This window comes from Sparus aurata, chromosome 23 (assembly GCF_900880675.1).
Source record: "Sparus aurata chromosome 23, fSpaAur1.1, whole genome shotgun sequence".
NCBI classification, from domain to species: Eukaryota; Metazoa; Chordata; class Actinopteri; order Spariformes; family Sparidae; genus Sparus; species Sparus aurata.
The window spans coordinates 15,191,805-15,205,904 of record NC_044209.1 but is presented as its reverse complement, the minus strand read 5'-3'; the positions used below and the strand labels follow the sequence as shown (position 1 = coordinate 15,205,904).

At 44.2% G+C, this 14,100-nt stretch overlaps 1 protein-coding gene across 1 annotated transcript in view; it reads left to right on the top strand.

The window, feature by feature from the left end:
• Positions 1-7,277: 7,277 nt before the first annotated feature.
• nptx2a (neuronal pentraxin 2a) overlaps positions 7,278-14,100 on the top strand; it is a 13,544-nt gene continuing 6,721 nt past the window's right edge. The window contains exons 1-3 of the mRNA XM_030407385.1: positions 7,278-7,580; positions 7,822-8,354; positions 9,999-10,245. Coding sequence (XP_030263245.1) covers positions 7,905-8,354; positions 9,999-10,245 — 697 coding nt within the window. The 5' untranslated portion in view covers positions 7,278-7,580; positions 7,822-7,904. The remainder of the gene's footprint in view (positions 7,581-7,821; positions 8,355-9,998; positions 10,246-14,100) is intronic.

The window sequence follows — 14,100 nt, the reverse complement described above, 5'->3', positions numbered from 1 at the left end:
TCAGTTTTCGCTGTTGTCATAGACATCTGTTGGCTACTGTGTGCAGAGATGTTTACAGAAGTTAGCATGCTAACCAGCTAACCCCTGCCCTTCCAGACACAGTGAACACAGTGTATTCCATCATGTAATTTGAAGGATCTGTCGGATAAATCAAAAACCAGATTCACTTGACATTAAACTACCGCTGAAACCACTATGGCTGAATCAAATAGGCCCTCCTCGGCTGTTAAAATAAAGCCAGAGGGCGGGAAAAAGTGCTTTCCCGTTAGAGACTCTACTTGATTAAAAGTACAGACGTATTACCACCAAAATTTACTCTAATTATCCAAAGTTAAACTATTCAGTGAGCAAAATATTAAATTAAATCATCACAGAGCCTCCAAGGTCTTTTTTTACCTTCGATTTCTTTTTCGCTCTCACAAGTTAAAATCTTCTGCATCGAGATAAAGAATGATCAAGCAGAGGCACTCAACCCTTTCAGACGAGGTAGGAGATTGTATGCCGCAAAACCAGTTCAGCCCAAAAATGATCAGCACCATAACGCACTGTGTGTCAGTGTCAGCGGGAAGAATAAGCTCTGGTGCTCTGGGTAATGAATTTACAATTAAGACTAATACACACGCACACACTGTAGGTAGACTGCAGCAGCATAATGACGTGACGCCAAGACATCGCCTACAAGCAGATCTGCGGCAGACCAATAAAGCAGCCAGCAGCATATTGCCAATTACACAAACAGCAGCTGAACAATGCCAAGACATCAGCTCACGATATTATTTTTTGGCTCGGGTGGCGTTGGAGGCCGAGGAACTGATGGAGTCGCTGCATAGTGGCATCGGTAGCAGCAGCGGGGGGAGGAGGAGGAGGAGGAGGAGTGTGTCGTAAACACGATTATTCCCCCTCAAAGTCGTCCTGAAGTGACATTACCGTTGGCAGGCGGATTCGCTTATGAAATTGTACATGAGCAGCGGTACAGTGCGGTCTGGAAAGGAGCCCCGTGACTGTTTGAATAGAGCGCTCCGTTGCAGGGATGCGTTGGATATATATTACAGCAACACCACTCAGTTAGGCCTCACAATGCTGCATGTATTCTGTCAGCTTTCCTTCCGGGCCTTTTGTTTCTGAGTACTTCAGTGAAACGCATTTAAAGCAAAAGAAAAGGAAATATTCCGAGAAATTCAAACAGTTTTATTTCTTTATTCTCTGAGCTTTTGTATGCAAGAAGAAACTCGTTTTTTTTTTCTTCCCGCTTCTCATTCACATTGTCCTTCATCGCAACAAAGAGTCAGTTTCTGCAAAAACATACCATTACGTACTGTTATGATGCGGCTTTTAGTTCCATTTGGCAGCGCGTCTGAATATTTCTCAATTACTGCTCTCAGTCTGTGCATGTGTCAGCGTGTTCGGGAATGTGACCACGCGTGTACGTATTCCCATCATGCCTTTTGTTTGATATTTTGATTGATGTTTTGCTGGACGTGTCCGGAAACGTGACTGAAGCGAGCCTGTGTCACAAAATCTGACTCACAGATTACAGCATTCGTAACGTCCTTTGATGTCTTCCTAATGCACGCGGTCATGTGTAAACTGCATGTATGTGTCCGTGTGGGAGTTATATAGCCCTGACGGACTCTGACTCACTGGACCATCGTCCGCGAGCGTTTGCTGCCGAGCAGGTAGCCGGCAGCAGGTGGTACGCATGGAGTGACAGTGAGAGCACAGGAAGAGATGCCTGGTGTTCCGGACACTGTGCCGGGCTGAGTGATCGAACGGCCATGAGACTGTGTCACGAGGAGAGAGCATGCTGCACTCACGTCACACACAATATGTGCGGTGGTGAAACAGCATGATGGTGAGTGAGCATGTGTACACAGGGTGGGTGATCTGAGTGGTGGAACAAGCTTGTTAGTGAAATGTCATCCTTGTGGAGTATTGACCCTGACCATATAAAGCCGTAAAATTCATCCTACAGCTGGTGAAAAGAGACATCTATTTGTTTACAATATCATCGGGAATTTGTGCATTTGTACATTTACATGCAGAGGACTGCCAAGCCACCGACCACAGTTCAAGACTATGTTTCAACATTCAATTCAAGCCACTGGATATTTTTAAAGTGAAACTCTCGCCAAAAAGCAACCGAGGCTTTATTTGTGATTGAATATGAGTCAAACCTTCGTGTAAAAGCATAATTACTTGTACACTAGCATCAACATTTTTAAAACACTAAGAAGGCTCGACACAACATGAAACTTTGCTCGTAGTATCACCAGGGTCTCTACACATGAACACGAGCATTGAGAACATTGTTTGTGTACACAGAGTTTACTAAAAAGAAGGTTTTTGAACAACTCACGTTAGTAGCTGTATCTCCGGTGCGCTACCTTCATGGCAGACAGAAAGTGTTGATCCCCGAGTGCGACCTAACAGGAAGGAGAGTGGTGGAGCCTTCCTGTCATGTTCTTAATGCTCATGTCCATGTGTAGAGACCCTGGTGATACTACGAGTTTCAATTTTGATGCTTGCGTACCAGTGCCCCCGCAATCCACTGAAAATTAGCTTGCCTGAAAACGAAACTACGGTAAATCTTAAAAGTGCCTCTTTCGTCGTAATTATGCTTTTACACAAAGGTTTGACTCAAATTCAATCACAAATAAAGCCTTGGTTGCTTTTTGGCGAGAGTTTCACTTTAAGGGAACCTCATGATAATTTCCAGCAATAATTTTTGGTGTTCAAACAAAATATTTCAAGCCTCAATTTGAATCTTTTCCTTACAGAAGAAGATAAGGGCCACTGTAGGAAAAAAAAAATGAGTTCTGACTCTTTTTTTTGCCATTTATGACCTTTTCTAAATCAGAATTCTGAGAAAATAAAGAAGTCAGTCCTCTTTCATTTATTTTAACAGTAGCCATAATCTGATTCTGTATTTATAAGCCTAACCGGGGCATAAGCACAGCGTTAATCGAAAATTGGATCTGAAGAATTGTAGAAAATTGCAGCACACAGAAATGTAAAGCTGCGACAAATACTTCTACTCAGGTGATTGACCTATAAAGACACCTTGCCTGTTCTGTATATGGAAAATGTGCAGATTATTAATGCCTGTCTATAAGTTAAAATAGAGATGGCAGAAAAAGTTGTTGATACTGCGTCGAAGCTTGCTGATTCATCTTGTGGTTTTAGGGTCATCTTAGTGACTTCTCTCCACTGCAATTACTGTTAAACGCGGTTTTATCAGTCCTGCATGTCAATCTTTTTCAGGCCCGTTCGTAAATGAAAGGAAAACATTAATAAAGTAGGGTCGTGCCTAGATGGTAAACCCAGACCTGTGAGTGATCTTGTTCGTTTGATCATTCCAACCCAAATCGATCAATAGACCTGTTTGGGTCTCAGCGAGCTGTTTCCCATCGAAAATCATCTATTTGTGCTGCCTCAAGCACAGCTGGCAATCGTCCCTGTGTTTTGTTGAAACAGTCACTGCCTTGACCGCCTTCTCGCCTGTCACTCCGCCACCGTCCCCATTGTCCTGGCCGTCAACATGTAATGTGAACGTGATATGATGCGTATTCTAAAAAATGTCACTAAGCCTATCGCGTGTACAAATGCGAACACGTGTATCAGCGGCTTGCAGGAGCGTTAAACATTTGATCCTGGAGGAGTGGGCTGAGTTCCCACGATTTTTTTGCTCACAGCACAAACGCAGCCGGATGAAATAGCACCGCGGCTTACATCATCAAAAACACCACACAGCTGAGGCGACACATTGGCGGAAGCATTGCAGCGGTGTTTCTACTCCTCTGGACAGATGTAATGTGTGAATCAGTGCCCTCTGTTTGTATGACTGACTTGTGTGAAGCACCCCACAAGGCAACCTATCCCTGGAAGATATTAATTTAGATGGGAAGCTCAACTTAGGATAAGAGTTTCTATCCCTGCTGACTTAACCCTCCTCGCTGAAGGCGCTTAAAAAAGTAAAGTTACTTCACCCCGGCGCTCACCAGTTGCAACATGAAAGGGATATAACTTTATCCCATCAACTTTGAAGTGAAAGTTGTCATCTCTGCTCAGTCTTCAGTACTCCCACTTCACCTCTGCCAGCTCCTCGCACACTGAGAGGCTGAAGGGAAGGGGGGGGGGGGGGGGGGTGTTACCATGAAGGAGATAAGGTTTCCATGGTGATTGTCTGTCCCTCCTCCCAGGGGACCTGTCATATTAGAAACTGCCTTTCCTTAGCAGCGACTTCACCGGTCGTTCCCTGTCAGTCCCGGCACTGTGCGCCCAATTGTACGCTGAGTCTGCATTAATGCTGGCTGACATTTAGCTCTCAGGCCCGGCAAACAGATAGGAGATGACGGCTGTGATGGCCACCGTGGTAACCCTGCACACGGCGTTAAGAGGGCATCCCACATAAGCTATCGCCCGTGCCACTGCTGCTGCAGACTTTCAGACTTTCCTTCATCTTGAGGAAATCAAGATTGATGTGGCGGATTTGGGGAAAGATGTGTCACCGCTTGAAACCAGCCAAATCATAATCTGAACTGAGTCGACATCTGGCTTTGAAGTTTCTCATATTATCCGACTCTTTGCAGGTATCTGACAGACGCCTGCTCGCTTGTCTGCATTTGACAGAACATGAAGGGGAGCACCAAAAAAAACCTGCTGTGATGCAGATCACTGTCTGCCAACGTGAGGAGGGCTAATGGCTTTGTCTGCCACCAGCAAGCGTTTTTTTGCCTTGAGATTTCTAAATATATAGGAACAATGACATCAAATCGTGTCGCACATGCGACAAGCATAGCGCTGCCTTGTACTTGGCTGCAGCAAGAATTCTCTCCCTCTCTTTTTTTGCAAACATTATTCCCTCTCTTCAGGTTATTTTGAGGAGAGATCCTGAGAAGGCTTCAAGATCACAGATTTCTTCGAGGGGTTTGACACATTTCCACATTAAAAAGGAGATCGGGGTGAGACGGGTGTCAGGAGGGACTGGATTTGAATATTGGAGGAGTGTTTGTCGCACGGCGAAGTTTGCACACACTGTTCCTCCCTCTTTGGATGGACACGCTCGTCCCACTTGGACTGCAACCACTTGAACCGCAAACCACATGACGGAACCAAAAAATCTGGGCATGCAATTTTCTATTACATGTTTTGCAAAGCTGTTATCTAATGGTTGTAGAATAGCCTCCACCTTAAACCAGAGATTATTCTAGTGTCTGGCTCAGGTCACAATTATTACACTTGCCAAAAAAAATAAACCCCAAACACAAATTGAGCCAGAATTGAAACAAAACATGAAGAAAGACTTTCCACTAAAACCTTATTATTAGGCATTTCAGATCAAACATTCACAGCAGCACACATCAGCAGACCTAATGTGCCCTATCAGCCTGACAGGAGGAGTATCTGTTATTGGCTGGGTCAACAAAGGCAGTTTTAGAAAAATAGAAGACGGAAAGAAAAACTTCAATGAGAGCACCCCCGATGTGCACAATGAGAGCGCGCCGACTTCAGATTCAACATACTCATACAGGAACACACTCTTTACACTCCTTTTATCAAAATGAGGCTTTCATAGCAAGCTAGAGCCTATCTGTTCAACTATCTGTGACTTCATTGAAAATGGCCTTCACGGTGGCATTCAGCTTTTACCATCATATTCTCAGAGCAAGATGTTGGTTTGATAAGTCAGCAGTCGGTCTTTAACTTGAATCCGTCTGTTCAGAGAAACTCACATGCAATCATGGACCAGACCCAATGGCATCGTTTCAACAGTCCAGTTTGAAGTTTCACCGGCGCCGCGGGATGCGCTGTGGAAAAAAAAGAAAGTCCTGTTTCTCATGTGCACACCAGTGTGAGTAAATGAGAAGGAGGTACGATTGGGAGCTGGTTTTTATTCACATCATCAAACCTTTTTATTTGAACTGGGATTTTAATTAGACTTGCTAATCCTTCAAGTTTGACCTCGGGTCACGTGGGCCCATAGGAAGATAAAGAGTTCTTGTTCAAAGAAATTGAGACTCCGTTGGGGGCAGAGAGAGTGCAAAATCTCCCCAGTGCAGGATTCAGACAGCCGCTCTGTTATCAGTCATTACTCAGAGTATCATATTATCAAATGATGTGTTGTGTTAATGTCATCCACAGCAGGTAAACAAGCTCCCCCCCCCCCAAAGACTCACAGTACATACATGTATATCCATATGTATCTATATATCTGTTGATCCAACTTACATGTAGGTGTGTGTAGATATATGTATTTATCTGTATGTGTGAGTACAGACAGTAGTGTTTGCATACGTGTAGTATATCAATATTTACCACTTATCTTGTGTTTTGTTTTTTTTGTTTGTCATCGCTCTGTAAGTTTTCTCTTTATATTCTTCTTTCCTAAAATGTATTGAATTCAGTTTACGTAGATGCCCTGGGGTTATAGTAGTAATAATAATATTATTATTAATAATAATAATAATAATAGTAATACTAATAACAATCCCGCGACCCTCACGGATAAGCGGAAAAGAAAACGGAACGGAACGGAACTAATAACAATAATAATAAGCTGATATCTCTGGTTCTTTGGTTCTGTGGTGGGTTCGACTCAAAAGTCCCATAAGTGTAATGGCTGCTGACATCACAAAGACGGATGCGTCTCAGCGTCTTATCAGACAGGAGCCGGGAACAGGGCAGTAATTGACCACCAAATAACAATGAATATCAGTATAATCGTCATCATCATCATATCAGCAACAAACAACAAATATAAGCAAGCAAAACAGTCATATGAATATTTTGATAATAATAACATATGTTTGTTCTTGCAACAATCAAGATGAGTGACGTGTTGATACAAACAGCAATAAAACATAAAATCATTGCGTGCAGAGCATCACACACACATTCATACAAATCAATCAAAGCAACGCCATCAAATATCAACATCGACAAAAAAAAAATCCATGTACAGTAACAGTGAGAGGCCAGAACCAGAACTGTTGCCTACATTTCCCTCAATGCAAGTGACACCACTGGAGGAAATTATTCAGATTACATGCAGCTTCCTCTGAAGCCACAGGCTTTACAATACTTCTTTCACCTGTAGTACTCCTCAAGACCTGTAAACACACTTTAATGTGTAGAATTGGTGGAGCTGCCCTTTAATAGAGGTCCAGCATCCATTTAAAGCACCTCCCGTGTGTCCGTCTGACATCTCGAAACTTCAGCCCATTGAAACAGGTGACGGAGAGCCAAAGAGACATAGTAGACATGGCATGACTGTGGTCCGCCGGGACTGAGAGATGACGTAGGCTTAGGCTGAATAAACCGGAGCGCACAGATGATGAGCGGAAGCGCCAGCGCGCACCTCCCCATAATAATCCGGCTGAGCAGCGTCGCTGTCTTTTCAGCACCACTCACTGACAATCCAACCAACCGGAGCGGCAAGACAGACAGAGCTGACTTCTCTGCAACCTGCTGTGGATTTTTTTTTGTTTTTTGTTTTTTGTTCTTTGATATAAAGAATCAATGCAACTTTTCCCTCCCTGTGCAGGAGCCATCCGATTCTTATTTTAATCAACCTGCTGAAAGTAAGAATTTAGATTTATTGGTGTATTATTATTTTTTTTTTTCAAACAGGACCGACCATGTGGTTGGTGGATGTATGAATGTGGGATTTCTCACTGCGGATTCTGGTTTGTTTTTTTACATGTATAAACTTTGTTGTTGTTTTTTTTTCTTTTTATTACAATTTGGAAGTGTAGAAAAAATGCCCGCAGCCTCTTGAATTAACGAGCTGCTGTTGAAATAAGTTTATTGATTATTTCACAGGAGACTTCAAACGTTCACACAGTAAATCAGGAGCCTTTTTTTTTTATCCCTTTTAATCCGTGGAATTTGTGTATCTCGCCGGGATGCTGATCTCACTAGTTGGACTTTTGTTCCTGGTCGGTGGACGCGCGGTGCGGAGCCAGGATGCTACAGGTAGCCGCTTCGTCTGTAACGCCATCCCCCCGGGCGCAGAGCCGGGCTGCGGGTACAGTCCCGCGGGGAACCGCGTGCAGAGCAGCAGCCCCGTGGAGGACGAGCTGCGGAACACGATCATCCAGCTGCGGGAGACCATCCTGCAGCAGAAGGAGACCATCGTGAGCCAGCAGGGGACCATCAAGGAGCTCAACTCCAAGCTGGCGCGCTGCGAGGCGGCAGCGGACGAGTCGCCGCAGGGCAAGTCGCGGGGTCAGGGCTCCAGACGGAAGGAGTACGGGAAGAACACCATGGGGGACCTGCCCCGGGACCCCGGCGAGACCATAGACCAGCTCGGGAAGACGATGCAAAGTCTGAAGGGTCGGCTGGAGAACTTGGAGGTAAGGCGCAAACATGGAGCTCGTGCGTAAAAACGTGCCCAAAACCCCCTTTATTAACCAACATCATTATTACTCACACAGCCACCTGCAGTGTGTGTTCATAATCACGTCTACCTGCGCCTTGGCAGTGATCTGTCAGCGTGCCACCCCTCCCGTGCCTCGCTGTGGAGCGTTTGCAAAATGCCCTCCGCTGCAGGAGACCTCTCTGTAGGCTCGTGAGATCAAAGGGTCACGTAATAAACACGTCACATCAATACGACTTTAATCATTAAAAAAATAACCGGTGGTGAAACCCGCTGCATGAGAGTCATCAATAAGAAATGAGCAACAAAAAAGCCTGTCAGAGGTGTAACCATGCATGTGGCGCAGGGGTTTGAAATACAGACTTGAATAATTAATGAGCAACGTGTGTGTGTGTGCGCGTGTGCATTCCACATATTTCCCTTGCACTCATGTGACTAATTATTCACAGCAGCTGATGTAATTCATCCCCTGTGATCGGATTTTGTGAATCAAAAGCGCTTTAATGGTTTTAAATCGTTTTTTTTTTTTTTTTTTTTTTTTTTGTGTGTTTGTTTTCCTGTTGACCTGAGACCTCGCGAGCCCTTTTGTCCAATCACAGCAGACCTCGCGTACGCGTTCTGAGATCACAACTCCTATTGAGGTCACCTATAGTGAAGAGGTTTTTTTTTTTCTTTCTTTTTTACTATTGGAGGCTGATCTGAGCTTTATCTCTTACATCACGTTATATCACATCGCATCATCACAAGGCATTTTTCACCCTCTGACAGCCCTGAAACAACCACGACGCTGTTTATATAAATTCAAGGTTATCTGTTCCAACAGTGCTGCATTGCTGATCCATTCATCTCTCCATCCATTCCCACCCCCCCCCCCCCCCCCCCCACCACCTCACTGCCCTATCTCCCTGAATGGAAGCTTTAATACCCCGATCAAATCAAGGATGCACTCCTGCTGCTGCAAGGATACATATTATATTGCATTTTAATCGCATATCTATTGATCTGCATCTGCTTAGCATGGTGATTATTGCACAACTGGTAGATGCTGACAGGATCGGGCTCCTTGAAGCAGGACCTCTCCCTCTTAATCAAAGCCATCCGGGACCTTTGCTTTCGTCAGCTTTGGCCTTTGGGTGCCAGATTAGTAGGGAGGGTCACATTTGAGCCTTTTCTCAGATGGGTCCATTGTGTCGGGGAAAAGATTAATCAAACACCTGAGGGGCCAGAAAGTTGGTGAAAGCGACACCACAGAAGTACAGTTGTTGACCCTCTGTTTTTTCTCTCCTCAAAAACCCATCAACCATCTGCGATCACGCCCGGCCGTGACATCACATGCGGCGCCTGCTTTTAATACCCAGTCCAGCCATCATGAGTGTTTGGCAGGTCACCAATCAAACGCCGCCGCACACGGGGACACACTGTCTTCATTTTGATAAAGCTGTATCAAAAACAATGAAGCTAAAAGGATATCAGAGCTGAGAGGTGGATGAGGCCCGTCATGTGCTGCAAATCTAGGTCTCGATGGTGACTGAATACCTGTTTGAGTGCACAGGATTAACTGGATTATATGTCTGTCTCACTCTATCTATCTATCTATCTATCTATCTATCTATCTATGTAGCAGCAGAGTTTGCGTCTCCCCACCACAAATGTGTCAGCTGGAAGCGCCTCGGCGCTGGCCCCCCTGCCCCCAGAGCTGCGGGAGCTGCTGCGGCAGCGTCTGGGGGCGCTGGAGACCCAGCTCCTTCGGAAGGTGGCCGAGCTGGAGGAGGAGAAGAGCCAGCTCTACAATGAAACTGCGGCCCACCGCCAACGCACCGAGAGCACTCTCAATTCCCTCCTGGAGAGGATCACCGAGCTGGAGAAAAGTGAGTGATGCAACAGGGCGGTGCTGTGAATATCAGGCCAGACTTTTTGGGGGGATGGGGGTTCATTTTTATTTTTTTTGTCTGGCAGATTATTACCCTAATTAGTCAATCCCTTTGCAAATTTCTGATGATGCAAGGAAAAAGCTCACAACATAGCCTTTTTCTTTCAGAGCTATTCTCGGAGAAGCTCCTGGTCTTGGAAATAAGGCTTGGAAAGCAACTCTGAATGTTTAATTAGGTTAAGAAATATTGGAGGGATGTCCACACTCCGGGGCATCGCTTTGATGGTAGATGTCAAAAACACGCTAAATATCTCCGCCCAAGACAAAATCAGTTTGGAAGATAACCAAACCAATCACTGGTCATTTCCTGTAGGCACATATGTCCCCCGAGGCTCAGTCAATTCAGTCAGGGGCTGTTTGAGGAAACAAGGTTTAACCAGAGTTAATTGCACCGATTTCAAGCATGTGGGCTGAACAGAACACCCACCTGTAATATAATGAGTCAATGCAATACTTGAGCGAGCCTTATTAAGTTCAATTTACATCAAGAGGGGTGTCACAGAGGTGTTGATTCAATTCTGCAGTGACTTTCGAGGCTGGGGTTTGTTGGTGTTGTTTTGTCAGCTGGGAATACGAGGCGTCCTGATCACCCGATAATGAATGTGTAACATGTTCTTGCTGTCTCCCTCATCGGGCTTTACAATAAAGAAGACTGGGTTCAAACCCGGCTCCCCATGATCCTCAGAAGTCTGAGCCTTGAGCTTGTAAGAGAAGCAGTACAAGGAGAGAGCAGAGGACATTTTTTATTTACATGATTTTCATTCTTTCTCTTCCTTTATGTTGAGTCATGGGTCAGGGTGGTTTGACTGGTTGTGTGTACGGAACGCGCATCCAGCGTGGAGCCGGCAATGGGAAGCCTTTGTTCAGTGTTGCAGCCGAACAATGTAACCGGAGAAATGGTGGTTTGAACGGCAGCTAAGCCTCAAATACTCTGCTCAGCACAGATAAAAACTCTGGTTCAATCCCATTAAAATATGCAACATGTTTCCTTGGTGCAAACCCGCTGCAAACTCTGTGTGTGTGTGTGTGTGTGTGTGTGTGTGTGTGTGTCCGATTTTTCGCAGCCCCCTTCTCTCCTGCTTTATTTTAATTTTCTCTTGAAAATTTTCAGCAAGGCTCTCTTTCTCCCTTCCTCTCTTGATCGTGCATGATCTGTTTACTCCATTTTTGTGTTCATTTCTTTATTCAGAGTCTTTTTAAATATTAAAGCTCTCGTTGTCCGTCTTTGACTGGACGCCAGCCACATCAATTGCAAGCCGGAATAACCCAGTATGAACACTTAAATGAACTAAGGCGCCAACACGGAGGCCGGAAAATAATTGTAGCAGATTTATCATTTTTCAGTGTTTTCAGATTATGAGTCTCTTAGTAACACAGAAGTAATTTATGAGCATTTTGCCTGGGGTTTATACGTTGGTCTTTCCTGTTGATAGTGTCACAACCGTGCAAGATACAGTCAGGAAAACAGGTGTGTAGTTAAGATCAAAATGTAGGTCAGTAGATTGGCATTGGGCTGGAACCAGAGAGGTTCCTGGCCCTGTTTTCAGTCACAGACAGGGCTGGGTGTCAAACTCAGATACTTTAATGTACAAACCGACATGCCTCGATACTGTAAAGTATTGAAAATAGGACTTGTAATTTTCTGTTAATCTCGTCAGGCTCTGTGAGCCAATAAGCATGCAGCAAGCTCGTTGTGCCAAGATGTCATGGTGCTGGTGACTGGCTGTCTTGTGGCATGCAGGAAGAAGACTAGGTTACACCCAGACACAGGGCTCACCGCGTGTATGTGTAATATCATTCGTAAAAAAACGGATTTCAGAAATTGTTATTGACAAAAAGTCTCACTCAACAATCGGCATTGGAGTCAAAGTATCAGTACCACATGAGACACGTTCACAAACCTTAAAAGGTGTGTAGTTTAGATCAAAATGAAGGCTGCATTCAAAGAGAGGGTTGGTCCTCCCCAGTAGCTAGAGTACTTATCTAATAATGTAGCAAATGACTACATTATAGTCATGGGGCTGTGATCCTGTTGGTCAGTAGTTAGGCATGGTGAGGCTTCAGGGACATCCGTCGGTTATTTAGTCTCTCCCACCGCTTTGATTTCAACTGAAGTATCTCAACAACAATTGAATTGATTGCCGTCACATTTGCCATATATAATTATGTTCCCCAATGGATCCATCCTCATGACTTTGATGGCTGTTGGAAAGAGACCGCCTCAGGCGACGATGCATCTGGATGAACCAGACCACAAAGCGCTCCAGCTGGCTGGTGACGTACTACAAGTTGCAGTGACAGCATCTTGATTTGTATTTGCTCGGCACTGCCTAGTTGGCGAGTTTGATCAGAGTTTAATGACTCCAGGGTGTTGCCCTGGACAGACTCATTTGCATAAAGTTGAAGTCTATTTATGCAAATTCAGATCCTTAATGGTCCGCCAACTCTTCACCATACTGTTTCCTGTTTCAAAGCAGACAACATGCTAAAAATCAAACAACGCCCAACTCACAGTACGTCACCCATCAGCTGGAGTGTTTACTGGTACGGGGGCTGCATCACACTCTGGTTGTTGTAGTTTTTCTACCTGGGCTAAAGGGAAATCTGCTGCCCTTTTTCATGTAGCACCAATTTTTTGACTGCATAAACAGCTCAGCTTTATGCAAGGTCAGTACCTTGCAAGTACTACTTTATTGATTAAGCTGACATTTTTGTTTTTGATTAAAGTATCTAATCGACTTTTTGATGTATTGCCTCAAGATTTGGCACAGACTCCTCAGAGGAGTACTTTCATAATTTTTTTTCACCTGACCTTTTATGCAGCACCATCACTTTTGGTTAAAGAACAGAAAACCTGCTAAACTATTCCCAACCACCTCAAATATCCTTCGCGTTGAGCGCTAGTTAGCAGGTGTAATGTTTAGCATGTTCACTATATTGGTTGATCGTGCCAGGCTGCTAACAACATGCTAGCATCATTATTGCCTCCTCAAGTCAGAATAAAAACATGGAAAATCATCATCGTTGCATCAAGACCTAATGAATTTGATGTCTTACAGGTGAAACATGGCAATGAAAGTAAATGTTTGGTTGGTTGTAAGAATTGCATCAGTTTTTCATATTTGATGTTTTTCTCACATGTAATCAGTAATATGGTAATAGGTTTTAACCTTCCACATTAAGTGATCTAGATGAGAAAGAAAAAGTGATTTAGTGCCATTAACCATGAAAAAAAGTAGTGAAGCAATTCTTAAGTGGTTTTAGGGAGTGAAGTGGTGCACCAACAAGTCCGGGAAAAATAACACGTTGGAATATAGGTCTTCAAACTTCAAACATTTCCTTTTGTAGCCTCCACATTGTTTCACGTTACTATTTAAAAGCTCAACACGCTGAATGAATTCCCAACACAGGAAATGGGACCATCTAAGGACAATGTGAACAGTGAGCAGCATACAGTATATTAGCCCACAGCTAAAAAAATCTAAATCGTAGCTGGCTAAACGTTAATTTGCTGGCAGCCAACATGCTTCTTCTTCTTTTGCGAATGATCCTCACATTCAGACATGTCTTCCCTTTTCTCATCTTAAATGTACAAGGAACGATTGATACGCTCAGTGCCTAAGGTGGAAGGAGATGAGTTATACCGCTTTCGTTTCTTGTACTGCAGTTAAAGTCTTTGATTATGCATGATGTTTGAAGTTAATAACTTTCATGGTGGTTCTGTTTTCTGAGTGATTGAAAATTGTGAGTAAGCACCGGCTCAGACAACACTCCAGTCCACAGTGGGGATGGC